Raw genomic sequence first — 18,581 nt, forward strand, 5'->3', positions numbered from 1 at the left:
CATTCATCTATCTCGCTCCCTTGCTCTCAGGCAGTCCACATGTGTGTGTAACTGCCGCGACGAATAGCGAACTAGGGTTCTATGGTCGTGGAAATACGTGTATCCCCTCTACTTTTCTCGCATTCCTACCATGGGACTTCAAATGTCAAGTCAGTGGAGTACAGTATGCATATAGTTTGGCCAAAAAAAAAAAACATGACAGCTGATACGGGCAATAGCATCGAAGAGGAGATATGTATTAATCATTAGTTCATGATAGTGTTGACGAACAAGCAGTTAGGACTGTAATAAGGAAATTATTTGTTTCATCATGTCAGTATGTAAATTCCCTCGAGTATTTTTACAAGAAAGATCATTGAACGAAATTCAATTGCAAATCACATGACGAAAGTGTTATCAGCTAAAACCACTTTCTCATAAAATATCTGTAGGTTATGCGAACTAATTTATCTAACATATATCTTACAAAATGGAGAGACATATGCATTTATGGAGGGGTGTTGATAAATTGTCATACACCTTTGGTGACAAACCCAATGGCATTATTTGCAAATTGGTTACCATTAATGATCATATTTTCGTAGCAACTACCTCTAATAATTTATATCATGGAGAGGTATTGTTTCTAGAGGATAGTCCTTTGTCGTTAGTTTTCAAAAGAGCTCAATTCGATGTGGTCGACATAGCATCCAATTCGGAGCATTTATTTATTGTAGATAATAATGGACATGTTTTGAAAATAAATCCTCAGGATATGAGTGTAGTAGATACAATTATTCTAAAAGAGGAAATTAAATATTGTAATCATGGGTAGGTTTATAATTACTGCATTTATATTAATGTTCAATTCTGGTACAGTCATACTCTGATTTATGTTTTCTCAACTTACATAGACATTTGTTCACACAATCAAATTTGTGTTCACGTGTTTCATTTTATATATTTTGTAACTATAAATGTAATTATACACTAAACTTTACCTTCCAAGTTTCTTTTACTAAAAAATGAAAACTTCATCTTGTAATATTATCTTATATTCTTTTTTGACTTATACTTTTGGCTATAAATTTTTATTCATTATATCAAGTTGTATGTTTACAGATATAAACAGGAGAGCGAAATTCTTAAAGTAAAATCTGTAGATGCTAACGATCATGCAATGCTATTTGTGACAGAAAATGGACAGCTTTGGGCCAGTGGAAATCAATCACAAATAGATATCAATAGTTTAGAGCCTAAGAAAGTTAAATTTTTTGAAGGCAGAACTGTGTTTGCTGTTGCATGTGGTTCTAATTTTAATGTAGTTGTCGTAAGAAAAGCAACAAAGAATATAAATGATGATACTGATAGCGAAAAAGAGTTAGAGGAAGAAGTCTTTGTTAATTCGTGTCCTCAATGTCTCAATGCAATATTAGTACATCCTACAAGTTTAACATCATCAGATACATGCCCAACAGGACTTCATATACAGCAATTCAGTGAAGATCATTCGACCACTTCCATTAGTTCTTTATCAATTAGTAGTAAAGAGCACGATGTTTCACCTGCAAATGTTGTTAAGCAAGAGCAAGCTTCTAAGATAAGTGGAAACGAAGAAGAGTGTACTAATCCTACAGATACTGATAAAGAGGAAAAGAAAAATGTTATTTTTCTAAATACAGAAGCTGCAAAACAGTTTGTAACTAGGCAATTATCGTGGGTCTCATCTTATGGAAGTGTTAAGGAAGATGAGGAGGTGTCCTTGGAAAATGTTGAGAAACCAACTCAACTGATCAAGCAAAATGTATCCAATGTAGCTAATTTGGTGTATAAGAGAGTGAAAAATGTGGGGGATAAAGTTGTTACATTATCAAGACATATAAGCGGAAGCTCAGATATTAATGATTTCAAAGACGATAATAGCGAACATTTGGATGAACAAGGGGAAGAATGGTTGAAACCTACTGCCACTAGTTTGGCATTGAGTTTACGTTGCGAGGAATTTCCATGGTCGTCGAGTACTGGCTCTTCCGAGCACGAATTATCTCAGCAAGGTTTAAATGAAAGAATCAATGTATTAACGCGAACTGGCAGCAGTATCTTATCTACCGAACTATGGACATGGGGTGACATCCAATATGGGCAGTTAGGAACAGGAGATATTATTGTACGCTCACGACCTACTCTGGTAGCAAAGCTCAGTAATACTGGACTTAGAAAAATATCTTGCGGTGCATTTCATATACTTGCCTTAACATTAGATGGAAGGGTCTTTACTTGGGGAAGAAATAATCATAAGCAGGTAACGTTGGAACCCAAGGCATATGAAAGTGCACCTCAATGGTTTACCACAAAATTGACTCAAAATGAGAGGGCTAAAGATGTGGCAGCTGGTAGTTTTCATAGTTTAATCATGATGCATCATGGTCTATATTTTATTGGGAAGTCTAGGTAAATAATTGAGTTATAAAATTCAGTGTTATTGTTTGGTTTCTTATTTATGCAATACGTAAATAAGAAATTAAACAATGATACTTACTGACAGAAACTGTTTATTATGGTTTTAGTAAAATTGGAGAAATGTACCATCTCGACATTGAAACAAGCAACGAATGCAGTTCGCAGCATATTTTTAGTTCTGGCGAGTACAGTTGTTGTTCTGTGATAAACGAAACCGAAATAAACATTTCTGAAAATTTAGTAAGCGATCAAATATTCTTGGAAGAGATACTGATCGTTTATCAACATTTAATTAAACCATTCCAAAAAAAGGGTGGTGCTATGCAAGAATCAAATGTTTACGAAACGTTATGTCAATATTATACAGAATTATTGAGTTTCAGTGTATTAAACGTCATTAGTTTATGGGACTATTTCAATCACATTGGCGAATCGTACGAAGTGACGGTTGTTGCTAACGTTGAGGAGTATATCACTGTGTATAAATATTATTTAAACGCAATATGCGATATCATTTCTCTGAGTGGATTTACGTATATTGCAAAAATAATTGAAGTGCCCCAAATTATCACGAATTTATTTACAAACAAATTAAAAAGTAATGAAACTAAGAAAGTTAATAATGAATTTATTATTGCTATGGCATTGCAGCATCCGTTGCATAAGTTAGACAGGTAAATATTTGAAAATGTAAACCTTATATATCCGATTACTATTTCCTTGTTTATGGAATAACAAAAATTACGTATTTATATAGATATAAAAATATAATTTTGAATTTGATAAAGTGCAATGGTACAAGAATGGGCGTAGAACGATTGCAAGAAGCCCTGATAAAATGGGAACAGATATGCGACGTACAGGAGAAGCGACAGAAAGAGGCTGTAACTACCAAGTTATTTTGGGAAAGTTCTGGAAAATTAGGAGAATTGTTGAGATCTCCTAACAGAAGACTTATAAGAGAATCGCGAACGCATCCTATATCGATACTTCATTCTGGAAGGTTTTCTACTCATTGGTTTGTTTTGTTAACCGATATATTTATTCATGTTACTGGAACTTTCCATACAGTTCACCCACTTCAAACCTTATGGGTAGAGGTTTTACCAGATTCTGAAACAGTACAAGTATGTTAAATAAAATCGTATATCGATTAAACCAGTACACGTCGATAAGCAGCTCGTAATATAATTTCTTATGCATTTATGTTTCAGAATGCTATGTCAATAATAGCGCCGGAAGATACGTTTGTATTGTACACTCCAACAGCTTCTGAGCGTAACGAATGGTTACATGCTTTACAAAATGCTATTAAAAGTAGCCTACAAAGAATTATTGGACACGTATCACCAATAGTACGTCTTAGCTCCTTTACTTTCACAAAGCACAGTGTTTTCAAAGATGCGAAGTATACCGGTTCGTAAGTCATTGATGACATTACTGTGTAATTCCAAATTTTCTATTGTGTTTCATGGTTTGCGATAATTATTAATTTCGTGGATAGAATAATGTGTTATGGAAAAATAAATATATTAAAATATCTATGAGAGTGTATGCTTTCAAATTCAATTTTCTTATTAACAAAATTTTCAAATACTTTTTCTTTGGGAATTGTTTTTTTCCAATCATACTACGAATTACCTCGTGTGTATATAAGAAACATCATTTATGTTAGTTTGAATATATGTAGGACGATGGTTGAATGGTAAGCCACACGGTTCTGGAAAATTGGAATGGCCCGATGGTCGTATATATACAGGACAGTTCCACAAAGGTATTATTCATGGAAATGGTAAAATGGAAATTCCATCACAGGGAGTGTACGAAGGACAATGGAAAGATGGCCAACAAAATGGATATGGAACAATGAAGTTAGTATTTTAATTGAACATAAAAATTTAAATTATTAAACTATACATATATAGAATGGCATTAAACGTGAAATCTAATATATTTTAGATATAATAATGGAGACTTTTACGAGGGATATTTCAAAGATAGATTGCCGCATGGTCATGGTATTAAGAAAGAAGGTCATTTCATGGCATCTGTAGCATCTGTTTATATTGGGGAATGGGTAGCAGGTGTGAAACAAGGCTACGGAATTATGGACGATATTATGACAGGTATAGTTACGTGATATCGTTCAGAGTAAATCGTACATATACATTTTTATCATAATACGATTAAAAACCTATTAAATTGAATAATATATTATCATAGGTGAAAAATATTTGGGATCTTGGAATAACGGCATGAAACATGGTTGTGGCTTAATTGTTACTTTAGATGGTATTTACTATGAAGGGGTTTTTATGCAAGATGTTTTAACGGTAGATAATTAAACATTTTCCAAATTTTCGTAATAGAAATTAAAAAAAGAAATTAATGTATATATTGTGTTTAAATAAAGGGTCACGGTGTTATGGTGTTTGAGGATGGTACCCACTATGAGGGTGAATTTAAATCAGCTGGTATTTTTTACGGGAAAGGAACGTTAGTGTTTCCAAGCGGCGATCGATTAGAAGGTAATATGAATGGAGTATGGAACGAGGGAATAAAAGTTATTGCAACTCTACACATGAATAAAGCAGGTGAAAATGTACAATTTAATCCGAAGCCAACGTAAGTAATTTATTGATTAAAAATTGTTTGCATATGTATTTACAAAAGAAGACTATTAATTTTGTTACTGTAACGTCTGTAGTCTCCCCTTATTAGATAATTTCTTCTCATTTGGTACAGATCGTTTGGGAAGCTTTGTGTATCGCCGGATCAAAAATGGAAAGCCATATTTAGACAGTGTTATCAGCAACTTGGTGTGCCTGAACCAGGTTCAAAAAGTACTAATGCGAACGACAAGTTTCTAGAAACACAACGCGCATGGCAAAACGTTGCCAGCATAATAACAAAGTCTAGACAAAAGACATTACCACAAAAAAATCTTTCGAATACTTTAATCAACAAAGTAAAGGAGGACGAATTTATTGACGAGTTGGATAAAATTCCTTGTTATGGGAAAGAGAAACTCAATATTCGAAGTTATAACGAAATTCATAAATATTTAATGAAAGCTTTCGAAAACACGCATCATCCATTAGGCTGCTTTTTAACAGAAATTGTAGTTGTATACATAGGCACTTACGGCGGTGTTAGAGTTCATCCTTTGCTACTCAGTCACGCTGTGTCTGAACTTCATAGTATTATCTCAAGAATGTATGAAATAGTTACTTTATTGTTTCCGGAATTACCGCGATGTGAGAAAGAGTATGTATTGGAAGCAGAAAATGAAGAAGAATGGTATGCTTAGATTTCGATTAATTACTTGTTCATATCTATATCATTGTAATAATATGCTTCTTTAAAATCACTTTGTTAGCCAAGTTATAAGCGCTTCGGGGATACTCTACCCAATATTACTACCTCGTGTATATTCGACGCTGTTTGTACTATATGCTTTATATAATAAGAAGGAAGACGATGCTTATTGGGAACGATTAATGAAATGGAACAAGCAACCCGATATAACGTTAATGACTTTTCTGGGTATCGATCAGTAAGCAGTTTTGCTAATAAAAACAGAAATTGTTATGTTCGTATATAAACTAATTAGTGATGTTGTAGAAAATTCTGGAAAAACGCAAATTTAATTAATTTAAATGAAAATGGATTGCAGTACCAAAGCGAACCGTATTTTAACGATGCGATAGAGATGTTGCAACAGTTGAAAACCACGTTTTCTCCATTAGAGAAGTTGTTGGTGGTTAGAAATACGTTTGAACAAATGACGCAAGTAAGCCTTTATTATTTATTTTCTTATCTTCTTATTACATTACTACATCTTGTTTATATCAGATAGTTCAGAAACAATTGGGTTCAGCATACCTGTGGACAATGGACGAGCTATTTCCAGTTTTTTGTTTCGTTGTCGTACGCGCCAGCGTGTTACAACTAGGCAGCGAAATACATTTTATTGAAGACTTTATGGAACCTTATCTACAAAACGGAGAATATGGAATTATGTTCACCACTCTTAAGGTCAGATAATTACTTTTACTAAAAGAAAAGCTGTAAAAATCAAAAGATTGTACAGTATGTCTTTTTTTCTAGGCGTGTTACTATCAAATATTGCAGGAGAAAATTAACGTGGGCGATTAAAAGTTAATAGTATTGTATAGTTTGTAAATAAGTAAAACTATTATGAGTGGAGGAACAAATTCTACTAGCTCTTATTCTAATAAATTTTAAAAACACGATAACATTCAGGATGTCACAAAAATGTACTTCGGAATATTTAATTAAAAGTAGTATAATTTACACATGTTAATATCTGTTAAAGTATATAATCGTTATTATCAAATTTATTGTGTTTGCCTACAATTTTCTTTCTTGTTTGGATTTAAAGCTACGTTCTCTCACTCTCGCTCGCACGCTCGCTATATCTTTATTCTATCCGTTACAATATATCAAATATACATATATACATATGCTCATTTGTAAAAATAATAAAAAAAATTTCGCCTTTTTCAATAGTGAAAACATGATCAGGGGGTCGTAGGACGTGTAAATTTTTCATTCGTATGAACTTTGCTTATATGTATGTGCCTATAATAGCTCGAAACGTAAAAATGCCTGGGCAGTCGAGATTCGAAATTGCGTGCCATTGACGCGAGGACGAACTTCAGCTGTTCAAGAGCGAGAAGGAGAGGCTCCCATTCACGTTCTTTATCGATTTCTCGAAGTTGCGTGAAGTGCTGACCTGGCGTAACATGTGGCTCGTGCGGTAGGTATGTCGGCTTTCTCCACCATTCCGTTAAACGCTAAGGAAATTCGTCGTTACTAGTGTCGCCATCGATGCACTCAATTATGCCAAATCTGACCACAACGATACTAAAATTTATAAAATAATATTGCTAGTATAATTAGAGTTGGGCAAATTTTATTCACGTATAGCAAATGAAATTTTTAGATTTATTGGTAAACTGGCCTTTACACATTTCTTCGCTTGCCTGGATATCGATTTAATTTGACTGGATATCGCTGCCAATAGATTCTAATTTAGAAATAAAACGTAAAGCGAAATTAATTTACGAATAAATTACAAATTTTTATTAGTTATTCATGAATAAAATGTGCCAAACTTTAAGTATAACGTAATGTAACTTACAAGAGTTTCATTTTTAGTGAATGTATCTCATTTACAAATAAGCATAATACATTTGCTGTATAGAATTTACTGGAAAACATTCCTGTATGTACAATTTATACGTAAATAATTCGATTAGAAAAGTAAAATTTTCTTGGACACTATCATATCGATTGACATAATTTCTATCTTTCAACAAATTATTTTATTTTTAACAGAAACATAATATGAGAATAAAATCTTAAGTTATACAAAAACAATTGTAAATTATAAATATAAGGGTTGCCGAAATTACTTAGATATTTGATATATTGTAGTAATGGGAAGGATGTTAGATAAAGAAAGGAGCACATATTAACATAATTTAGCATTTTCCATTGCATTTTATAAAATGTTTACATGGGGAAATATTTACAAAAATATGAGTAGGGTATGATGAAGTGTAGAAGACAGGAAAAAAGGATGAACAATATATTTTTATGAACGCTTCAATTCAGGGTACCCCGACATTGAGGAGCTCCACATAGGCAAGGAATTTTGTCATCCTCCAATGGAAATTTATAATCATACGTAATTTCCTCATTAACTCCTATTGGTTGTTTACTATAGATTACAATTTTCTTTTGGCTTTCGATTGTAATTACTTTTGCATAACAATTTGGCTGAAAAAATAGGAGAAAGAATGAATCATTTTTACTAAAATAACATTACGTATGCCTATTTATTTGAAACCCGATCAGGTAAAAATAGAATAACACTGAAAATATAAATTTTATTATAATACTCACATTGCAGCTATGATTAATAAATCGTGCTAAATTGCCACACTTGGTTGCATCAATAATTGTATCTAAATCAATACGGAAAAGATAAGAACTACCGATACCGGTAGCTTCGTATTGAGATTCTCTTAAATCAGCAACAACTGGCCTAACCATTTGGCCAACATATTCAATGACCATTTCGTCGGCTGCAATTGGTTCCATAGCAAATAAACCCCAATCGTGAATACCGGATTTAGCAAATTTCAACTGTTTTTTTCTGAACTATAAGGATAAAAAAACATGATAAAATATTTATAGGCGTATACTTAAATATATTGTAGTATTGGCGAGTGAATAAATCTTACTTTCAATTGATTGAATTTAAGAAGATCACTGTCAGTGTCAATACCGAAAGCTGTTAATAATCGACGTTGATTACTTCGGGCTTCGCGTGATAGAGCTTGCATTTTACCAGTTAACGCTTTAGAATTATTTTTGGGACCATTTATTGTTCCATCACCTCCGGCATAAGGACCATTACTATCTTCAACATCGTTACTGCGTTGTATACTTTGCGCGTAATGATGCTATAAGAAACAGTTTGAAACGAAAATATATAATATACCCATTGACAATGTATAATTAAAAAAGAATTTAGTTAACATAAAGAAAATTATACCTTGTGTTTAGCTTTTTCTCGTACATCAACTTTATAATATCCTTCTGTTCTTGCACTTCCACTGGTGTGTAATCTAAGTTCATCCCTTTTTCTTCGTTTTGCAGGGCTTGGAATATCTGTAGCAGGGTGATCGACCCAATGCGTATCGTTTAGCCAATAACCTTGACTATCATCCGCTAATAAAGCTTCGTAACTTCGTCTTAAATATTCCACATCTTCTGCATCTATACCTCTAGTTAAAAATTCGTACAAAATAGCCATTTCTGACATAAGATCACGTTCTTTGTATGTGACCGTTGGTTCTTGAACAACTTGTTGAGAGTATTTTTCATAAACGAATTCATTTTGAATATTTTCCTTCTCTCCTTCGTGATTTTGATGACTATGTATTTTCGTGTATTTATTATATTTCCGTTTTTCTACTTTGTGGGTTTTATCTTTGCTCTTGGCCAATTTTATAATTTTCGAAGATTTAATTTTGACGGGTTTTATTTGTGCCGGCGGCGCACGAACTACAAATTCTGTTATTTCTGGTTGTGATGGCGGTAATGAATAAGAATGTTCCATGTAAACTTGCGAAGCTTGCGAACCGGGCGAACTCGGGCTTTGCTGACCATTTAATCGAAGATCAGCTTCAGCTTGGTACCTAATAAACGCAAAATAACGTAAGTAACTTCCTGTGTCTTTTATATAATTACAAGATAATGTGATTTTACAAACCTTAATCTTCTGATTTCTAAGCTTTCCTCCTCTGAATCGGTAGTAGGTATTTCGCTAAACATTTCAATCTTTTCCGATTCTTTCAATATGGGTTCGTCGTTAATGTACTTAGCAGACATAGTTTGCAGAGCTCTAATAATATTTGGTTGTAAAGGTCCCGGACTCCTATGTCTTATAATATTATCTTGTCCAGCTAATGTTATTAAAGCTTCTGCTGCAGAATTTTCCATTTTTTGCATGTCACGAGGCTCTTGTTTTACTGGTACTACCGAAGCAAATGTACTTTTTACTTCACTTTCTGTTTCGTCCTGCACATTTTTCACTTTTACGTCTACACTCATTGTTCTAGGTGTTTCAAAATGTTCTTCATTGACAGAGTTTTTGTTTGCCTTTCCAACGTCTTCTTTGTCACTCTCGTATCTTAACGGAGACGGCACAGAATTAGCTTCACTTTCAAATTGCGAAAATTCATTTGAATTCACGTCTTTTATTTTAATATTCGGTATTGGCGTCTCTCTACCAGTTGGAGTTGGACAATCTAGCGACCTTTGTATTGCAAGTTCCGTTAAAATATCGGGATCTTCGCTATTGCAAGCCAAGGGACGTTGATCCGACATACGACTGTCCGTGTCTTGCTAAAAATAAAAGATTATTTTTATGTATTGTAAACGCGAAATAATGTTGCATACAGTATATTAATAAAAAAAAAAAAAGATATTTGTAATGAATCTAATATATACCTCGTCTTCAAAATTGCCAGAACATACTTCTTCGTCGGAACTATCGTTCGAACTGCTGGAAGATTCGATGCAACTCAATTCGTCACTACTGCTATCGTTTGACGATGACGATGAAGACGACGAAGAAATACTTGGAAGAGAAGTAATCGGCCTTTTAACCTTTTGTACCGATGTTAAGTCAAGGTCGCTATCGCTTTCTATGATTTCAGTATCGCCATGATCAGACTGACGGCTATCTTCGTCTTGTGGCAATGGGCTAGGAGCTTTATTTTTGCGCTGTAATATAAATTATTAACGTACGTTGATAAAAATATTAGCAAAAACAAAGGTGCATCATAGAAAAATTACCCTGAAAGAAGGCATCTTTGGCATACTAGCTCTAATTCCCAAACCAAATCCATCGTAATTAAATCCAAGCGGAGTTGTCTGCTCCAAAAGCAGTGATATTCCTTGAGGTTTCGATCCTTCCTCTTTATTACCGTTATTAACAATGGTATTATATCCTCCTTGATTTTGACTTTTCTCAGATTTCTTTTCGTCCCACCATACTTCAAACAGTTTGAACGCAGTATTCTCTATCATTTTCTTATTAAAATCCTTTTTCAAAATTTGCTTTAATTCATTTACAACTCTGTTCAATACTCCATTAATAGTAGGACCCTAAATTTTTAATAGTTATTCAATAGCTCCAATGTAGCATTTATGCATGTATGTAAAAATAGAAACATATACCTGTGGATTATCTTTTGTAATATTGTGATTAGCCATGGCGTGAAGTCGCGATTGAAAAGATGGATAATAATTTGCCCCTTGATGGTTTCCTACTGCTCCGGAAAATGATGTAGTATTAGGTTGGTAATGACTCTGTAAGTATGTTGTTCCGTAAGGATATGGATATTGTGCTGGTCGTGGCCAATGGTACATATCACTGTTGGGATAATGGGTTAGATGTCCAGGATAACCAGCTCCTGGATATAACTGACTCGTAGGTTCCGCTTGAGCAATAACCTGTGCATTTAAATTGCAAAATACTTCATACTTGTAATAATATGAAATTATATACATTATATTATTTATTAATATAATCACCTCCTCGATTTTCTCATCTCCTGAACTTAACGGACTTAACGACATTCTATCATCGTCGGGTGGAGGCGGAGGCGGTGGCTCTTTTGGTGGTTCTGGTTCAATATCGTCCGGTGCAGGGCTATAACTTCCCAATAACGCTTCATCTTCGCTCGAACTTATAACGCTACCTAATTCTTCGTCAACGGAAAACTGATTGAGGCTATTCTCATGTATTTTCCAACGTTCCTTATTCCTTTCCCTCATTTTCTCAAAACACGATTTGTACGTTTCATGAGACAGAAAAGGACTCGGTGGTTCTGAAAGCATTTCGTTATCTGCATTGACAGACTTCTTTTCATCTTCAGAATCGCTACCAAATTGCAAGAAGGGCGGCGCCATTCCTCCGGCTTTATCTTTCAATAACATAGCAATTCTGGTATCCAAGTCTAACGTTTTACGCGTCTCTATCGGTGAATCTCCTGACGAGATTTTTGTAACGCTTTGATTCTCTTTCTCTTTTTCTTTTTTAGGTGTGTGATGCATTTTTACATTAGAAGCCTTCGTAATCGGAATCATGTTAGAATTAGGATTATCTATGTTAGTTCCATGTTGTACAGGCCACATAGAAGACGATGCGTAACCTGTTGACCCTGTATTGTTTCCCCACCATATACTTGAATTCTGTTGAATTGAGAGATTTTGCGTTACATTTTGGGGCATATTTGCTAAATAATTATTCGATGGTTGATGATGATAGCTGCTATAATAAAAATCATAATTTGTGGCTGGAGTAGAATTTTGAGAATAATTGTTAGAATAATTTAATTCACTGGGCGCAGTACCATAGCCTAAATCGCTTCCAGTACTGCCACTAGGAGTAGGGTAATCTCTATATTTGCTGTATCTTGAGTTTTCTACGTACGTATCTCTCGATTTCTCTATATTCGACACCATTTTTTTATTACTTCTGAAATCATCACGTTCTTCGGTAATAATTTTTTCGATCGGTGTTTGTTTCTCTTGGTCATTTTCAGATTTTACCTCCTTTTCGATTTTCTTTTCTGCCTTCTTTTCTACAGTCAATTCATCATAGATCTTTTTACACTCTTCTCCGAATGCGTCGAGGAACACTCTTAAGACTTTGCCCATCACAGACGTATTGTTTAATTTTTCTACGCATGCTTTTGAAGCTTTCGTACTTTCAAATACAACTCTCGCGATTCCGAGATGTTTGTTAGTTAAAGGATGATAATAAACGATAAGTTCTTCTACAACTCCAAATTTTTGAACCATATCCGTTAAAAAAGTTTTATCTATATTATCATTTAAATGACAAAACGTTACTTCGAGCGGAGGTGGTTCGCCGCAATAATTAGAGTCAATTTTGAATCTAGGTACAGGCAAGTCAAGCTGTTCCAAACGAGTCCAAATTCTTGTTAACTGTGACCTGGGATCTCGAGGTTGAACTTCAGGATAAGTCGGATCTCCTGGGACCATTCCATCGTATCTGTATAACTTTGTTGCACCTTTGACTAAAAACGGATCAACTAGCAGCTTGTAATTTCTTGGTTTCTGAGATGTTTGTACAGCAGTTGTGTCTTTCTGTATGTGTGTTACATGGGTGTGGCTATGTTTCGACGATTGATTTGAGTTCTGAGATGCGCTTTGTAAATTTCCATGTGAATGACGATGACGATGCGAATGCGCATGTGAGTGTCCATGACCATGCCCATGTCTCTCCATTCCGTTCATTGCCTCCAAGCATCATCCATTCATGTAAACTGCTATAACAGATATAAATAAAATTCAGTGATAAGATAATGTTACCATTACAAAATGTATTTCATTGTATAAATGTTCTATTTTAATATACCTTGTATTAAATGAGTCATGGTAACGTATTACAATTAATATTAAAATACCTGTACATTATTTACATAAGACACTGATTTCCAAATATGAAACAAAACTAAAGAAATGTCTACATCCAACATTAACGACATGCTTAAAGCAGTGCAAGAAAAATTAATTAGATTTTTCTGTATCAAAAATTTTGTTGGTTGTCTCTTCATTTTGGAAAACTAATTAAAATTAATACAAATTGATTGCATTATTATGTACAAGTTGATCTGTAATTATAATATATAATTCTAATACATAGCGTAAAGAAACTATAAAGTAGTTTAAAAATAAATGTTAGAAAGAAACAAATTAACAAAAGGTAATGGAACAAATCCATAGAGGTGTCTTTTAACAGAAAATATACAAAACCTATACCATATCGATACAAAGGATATTTTCTGTTATAAAAAAAATGCGATACACAATAAAACAAAAACCTGTTTCCATTTTTAACTTACATCCAGTTTGTTTTTCTTGTCCAAATAAGTTGGTTTGTTTGTTAATGCGAGAAATTCATGTTTTAACGAAACATAACCTCAAACATTTCAGAGTTTTCAGGTTGAACTTTTATTCGAAAAAACGAAGCAGTAACCATTTCTTAAAAAGAATTCCTTGTAACATGTTCTTTATATTAATTCTTTTGTATGAACTCCGATAAAGTAGAAGTTTTTCTTATGGAAAACACAGCCTTTTAAGTATTTATACAAAACGTTCCGGTTTTTTCAAAAATCTGTAATTTTTCAATTTATTCCTATAATATTGTATTCACTATATGGACGTCATTCACGTATCAGCCTTGTTACTTGATTCCATTTTATTCTTCGTTGAAAATATAGAGGTTTATTTGCTATTAACTCTCAGACACACCAGCGCAAAACTACCTGAATGTTTGACTGCCAGCACAACGCACTGCGCCCTGAATTTCCTAATTCTTATCGAGTATTAATTACTAGTATAAACAACGGTACGTCAAAAAATTAATTTAGTGAAACTTATTTCACTTTAGCTTAGTACGTAGAATGTGTTGACTGAATTTTAACAACTTCATAGCTTTGATAAAATACACGAACACATTCGGATGACGCCATCCTTGTTATAAAGACCATGACGGTTCTTTTGACCATTTTACCAAACAAATTCTACGAACATTTTGAACGAAGACGGATAGTTTTTTTATTCGCTATAAGAAATGCATGATATTTTTTCGAGATATTGTTATCCTAAAATGCTCCAAACAAAAGTCCAATTAGGCGACTGAACCAAGTATGCGTTTCAACATGTTTTTTTCGTTTTCTGATCTGTCCTGACTCACAAATTTCGATAGCGTCGAAAGAATAGTTGAACGTTGCATCTTCTGCTGGCATTCTCTATATTTACTAATAGTCTGCAAATGTAATTAATGTCTAACGGCAGTATCGCAAAATAATTGCTGAATATGTTACTCGTACAACGAGTAATATTTAATCCATGCATTGGTCGGCTTCGATCTAAGAGAATTTTCAGACACTCCGTTGTCAAATCAACTTTCTGCCTTTAAAGAAATTAGCGCGTTAATGCGCGCGTACATATAGTAATGGGCAAAACTATTAATGAGTTGCATTTATTAAAATAAAATTCATAACGATACAATAATTATGTTAATATATATTTTATTTCAATATAACATTTTATATATAGCGTCGTTTACATATTTATCACTACGGTACTTAACACTGAAATAATAAGATTACATCGGTTACGTCGGGACAAATATATTAACATAATTAAATGAAAAGTAATACGTGTTAATAACAAGTTGGAAATTATATATTTTTCATCGATTGTTGTTCTTAACTTATTCTTTATAAAATTCACTAATTTATTCGTAAATTTTGAAGTTACTCCAAATTTCCAATAGAATATATATTTTTATCTATAACAATTGATATCAAGATATTGCGTATGATAATGACTATAAAGTGTAATAGTTGCTATAACGTACATCATATGGACCAAATACATGTGTAAAGTGTTACAAGTTGTTTTTTCAAAAATCAATGAAAATAGCAGTCTGTCGGTAATTACGACAGTATTCGCCTAAAACTGATAACATATCAAAGTTGGCCATTTTAAAGATTTTATTCGCTGGATGACTTGTAAATACTAAAGTTATTTGTGGTTTTGTAGGAAATCGAACAGGCGTACTATCGTTGAGAAAATGTTCCACTTAGAAGCGTATATTTGTAAATAGGATCAAAATAGCTTGGAATACTTGTTCTACAAACGTATTTGTAGAATAAATTTCAATTTTTCACCTTGACTCTATGACTATGCAGGAAAAAAAAGAAATGGTTCAAGTAAATGATATTTGATTTGATAAGATCTATCCAAATAACAAAAGAATAATACTAAGCTTTATTAAAAAGAATCTAGAGGGCCTTCCTTTTCCCCCAAATAGTCGCCCCCAAAAGAATTTGTTAAACATTACTAGATTGACCAACCTGGGTATCATTTGATTAAAATTTAAAAAAATGGAATCGATATTTTCATTAGTTTCTCAGAAATCAGCTTTTAACGCTTTATTTGGACTATATGGTATATGTACGTGGGTGTAGTCTTCCGATTCGCGGAATGACATTGGGGATTTCCAACTAACGTTTCCAGTATCGTTCCACCAATCTGTTTGATTCACCGATTTAAGGTAGTTTTACAGAAAAGTCACCAATAATCATCAAGCCTTTTAAACTGATAGGAAACGTTTTAAAACATTACAAAAGTATTTTGAGAAATTGCATTACGTATCGTTTTATAGTCGTTTTATCGGAAAGTTTTGTGATATATTCGTTCGTGTTAATTATTTCTTTCCCACCTTTGTTATTTTCAGTTAGTGTATTTTTAATCAATGACGTTACTTTTATTGAATTAAACAGAAATATATTCTTAAATATTTTATATTATCTTTTATACTATAAATATGTATCGAATAAGGTCGATATATGTATCGATGTATGATCATAAGTTTTGAGTTTGGCCAATAGATGGAACTAAGGTATAGTTTCTTTTATATGCACGGTTTACGGTAAGATGGAATGGGATATATTAATCTAATATTATCGAAGTAATCTTTTGTTGTATTAGAAGGAAAGTTATATATTTTGTTAAATTTCACATGTTTCGTAATTCTTCTTTAAGAAGAACATCATATTTTTGGTCAATGTTGTAATTTCATTAAATTTCTGGGACTCGAAACTTTAAGAGGTTAAAATTTGACATTTCGTTGTTCTCCTTAATAATTTCGATGTATATTTTTTAAATTGTACGTCGTAATGAAATTTTGTAAAATGCTAACCAAGTTTCTTATCTATTTCTGTAAATTTCTTTATAATTCACGTTTAAGTTAATGAAAATGTGACATAACCTTTACGAAACATGGTAAACATACTTAGTAAGGGATTATAACAATAAATACTTAGTAAGGGATTATAACAATATGCACTAAGTTTATATAATTATTCTATAAAATAAATATCATTGAAATTAAAATCAAATGTTTAATTATCATTTTATTTATTTGTAGTTGTATCGTAATTGATTTAGTTTATATTTATTACGCAGATGACCGATACAAAGAAAGCGATGGATACAAAAGTAAATTCTCCGGAGAAGACAGATGCTTCTTCGAAGAAAAAAGGTGGAAAAAAAGGTCGAATCAGGCCACGAAATTACGATTTAGGAAATGGTGTTTACAGATTTAGTCGTACCCGTATGTTCCATAAGAAAGCCATTTACAAATTTCTTAATGAGAAAACTCCAAAAACTGTATGTTATGTAATATTATGTATGTTGTTCGGTGCTATTCTTATTTACGTGTAATTTATATATATATATATAAATGTTTAATAACAGGTTAAACCTAAGAAGCCAGTAACCGTAGAAAAGAAAATCAGTGGCGACAAAAATGGAGAAAAACGAATCGTACTATTAAAAAAAAGGCGTGCTAATTATCCTACCGCAGATCCTGTGACTGTACATCATGCTAAGAAATGTTTTCGCGATCACCGTCGTTATTTGAGGCCTTCTTTGAAACCAGGGACTATTTGTATCTTACTTGCTGGAGCTCATAAAGGAAAACGAGTTGTACTCTTAAAACAACTTAAAAGTGGTTTGCTTCTAGTTACAGGTGGGTTGCGTGAACTTACAATTACTCAATATTGTCTGTCGATAGAAACGGAAAACTAAATACGAATGGTTTAAAAACAGGTCCGTTTTTGATCAATGGTTGCCCTCTCCGAAGAGTTAGTCAAAACTATGTAATTGCTACGTCGACGAGTATTAATCTTTCGGGTTTGAAACTTCCGCCTCACGTAAATGACGATTATTTCAAAAGGAAACGCGAGAAACGTGCAAAAAAGGAGGAAGGTGATATCTTCACTAAAAAGAAGGATGATTATAAAGCAAGTCACCAGAGGAAAGCTGATCAAAAAGTAGTGGACAAATTTGTCATTTCCGTTATTAAGAAGAACAAAGAGAAGAAAACACTATTTACTTACTTGTCAGCAATGTTTGGATTAAGAAGCAGTCAATATCCACACAGATTAAAGTTCTAATTTTCTGTGATTTGAATCTAAATATATAATAAATACAGAAATTTTGAATATAATTTATTTTATTATATTACCAGTAGGTATATTACGATAATTCCCAACAATTTTTAAGGTCTAATTCCGCAAATAGATGTATAAGTATTTGTTCTTTAATCTCGCTGGGATTAAGTACGATGGATTACGCGTTAAACAGATACCTGTTGTACTCAATGCCAATAAGAACATGCCACTTTAATACTGTTTAACGAAGATAATAATTGTTTAAACAAATAGTATTTTTATAAATACATTAATATTTCTCATTATCAACGTTATCAATTCAGACTAGAATACGACTTAGCGTTTCGAATTAAGATTATTTTAAGAGAAATAATAATTGTTTCATATTTAGATATAAATAATTAGAAAAAGTGTCTTTGAATGTTGTCAAGCGTCGACACTGTAATATTAAACTCCAAAGGTTCATAATCTAATTACAGGAAAAAAGTAATTAGTAAATAATCAAGTTGCGTTTCAATTTATCAAAATGGCGGGATTAAG

General features: G+C 32.9%; 3 protein-coding genes across 9 annotated transcripts; 2 read left to right on the plus strand and 1 right to left on the minus strand.

The window, feature by feature from the left end:
* Nucleotides 1-161: 161 nt before the first annotated feature.
* Als2 (Amyotrophic lateral sclerosis 2) lies at nucleotides 162-6,751 on the plus strand. 3 transcript variants are annotated; one of them, XR_013080037.1, is made up of 14 exons: nucleotides 162-810; nucleotides 1,102-2,430; nucleotides 2,547-3,113; nucleotides 3,197-3,566; nucleotides 3,654-3,855; nucleotides 4,130-4,310; nucleotides 4,399-4,565; nucleotides 4,663-4,772; nucleotides 4,853-5,064; nucleotides 5,185-5,739; nucleotides 5,819-5,995; nucleotides 6,064-6,232; nucleotides 6,299-6,477; nucleotides 6,550-6,751. XR_013080037.1 is itself a non-coding variant. In XM_076769426.1 (14 exons), exons 1-14 carry the CDS (start codon nucleotides 470-472, stop codon nucleotides 6,595-6,597), a joined length of 4,611 nt encoding a protein of 1,536 aa, XP_076625541.1. In that variant the 5' UTR covers nucleotides 162-469; the 3' UTR covers nucleotides 6,598-6,751. The 3 variants fall into 3 exon arrangements, 2 of the variants coding, with proteins under 2 accessions (XP_076625541.1, XP_076625542.1); XM_076769426.1 differs by having other exon boundaries at nucleotides 6,295-6,477; XM_076769427.1 differs by having other exon boundaries at nucleotides 2,823-3,113; nucleotides 6,295-6,477.
* Nucleotides 6,752-7,939: 1,188 nt separating this feature from the next.
* Set1 (SET domain containing 1) lies at nucleotides 7,940-14,838 on the minus strand. Of its 2 annotated transcripts, none has more exons than XM_076769430.1 (10): nucleotides 13,917-14,838; nucleotides 11,578-13,337; nucleotides 11,221-11,496; nucleotides 10,837-11,148; nucleotides 10,489-10,764; nucleotides 9,749-10,383; nucleotides 9,029-9,674; nucleotides 8,715-8,936; nucleotides 8,374-8,631; nucleotides 7,940-8,247 (listed from the first exon to the last, which is right to left on the minus strand). In XM_076769430.1, exons 2-10 carry the CDS (start codon nucleotides 13,306-13,308, stop codon nucleotides 8,074-8,076), a joined length of 4,530 nt encoding a protein of 1,509 aa, XP_076625545.1. In that variant the 5' UTR covers nucleotides 13,309-13,337; nucleotides 13,917-14,838; the 3' UTR covers nucleotides 7,940-8,073. The 2 variants fall into 2 exon arrangements, with proteins under 2 accessions (XP_076625545.1, XP_076625544.1); XM_076769429.1 differs by having other exon boundaries at nucleotides 11,578-13,340; nucleotides 13,917-14,837.
* A 1,615-nt stretch (nucleotides 14,839-16,453) lies between these two features.
* Nucleotides 16,454-18,097, plus strand: Rpl6 (ribosomal protein L6). 4 transcript variants are annotated; one of them, XM_076767671.1, is made up of 4 exons: nucleotides 16,454-16,516; nucleotides 17,053-17,256; nucleotides 17,344-17,617; nucleotides 17,698-18,097. In XM_076767671.1, the coding sequence occupies exons 2-4, from the start codon at nucleotides 17,053-17,055 to the stop codon at nucleotides 18,042-18,044; spliced, it is 825 nt and encodes a 274-aa protein (XP_076623786.1). In that variant the 5' UTR covers nucleotides 16,454-16,516; the 3' UTR covers nucleotides 18,045-18,097. The 4 variants fall into 4 exon arrangements, with proteins under 4 accessions (XP_076623786.1, XP_076623788.1, XP_076623787.1 ...); XM_076767673.1 differs by lacking the exon at nucleotides 16,454-16,516 and adding an exon at nucleotides 16,541-16,555; XM_076767672.1 differs by lacking the exon at nucleotides 16,454-16,516 and adding an exon at nucleotides 16,672-16,695.
* The last annotated feature ends 484 nt before the right edge of the window (nucleotides 18,098-18,581 follow it).

This window comes from Colletes latitarsis, chromosome 7 (assembly GCF_051014445.1).
Source record: "Colletes latitarsis isolate SP2378_abdomen chromosome 7, iyColLati1, whole genome shotgun sequence".
Lineage (NCBI taxonomy): Eukaryota > Metazoa > Arthropoda > Insecta > Hymenoptera > Colletidae > Colletes > Colletes latitarsis.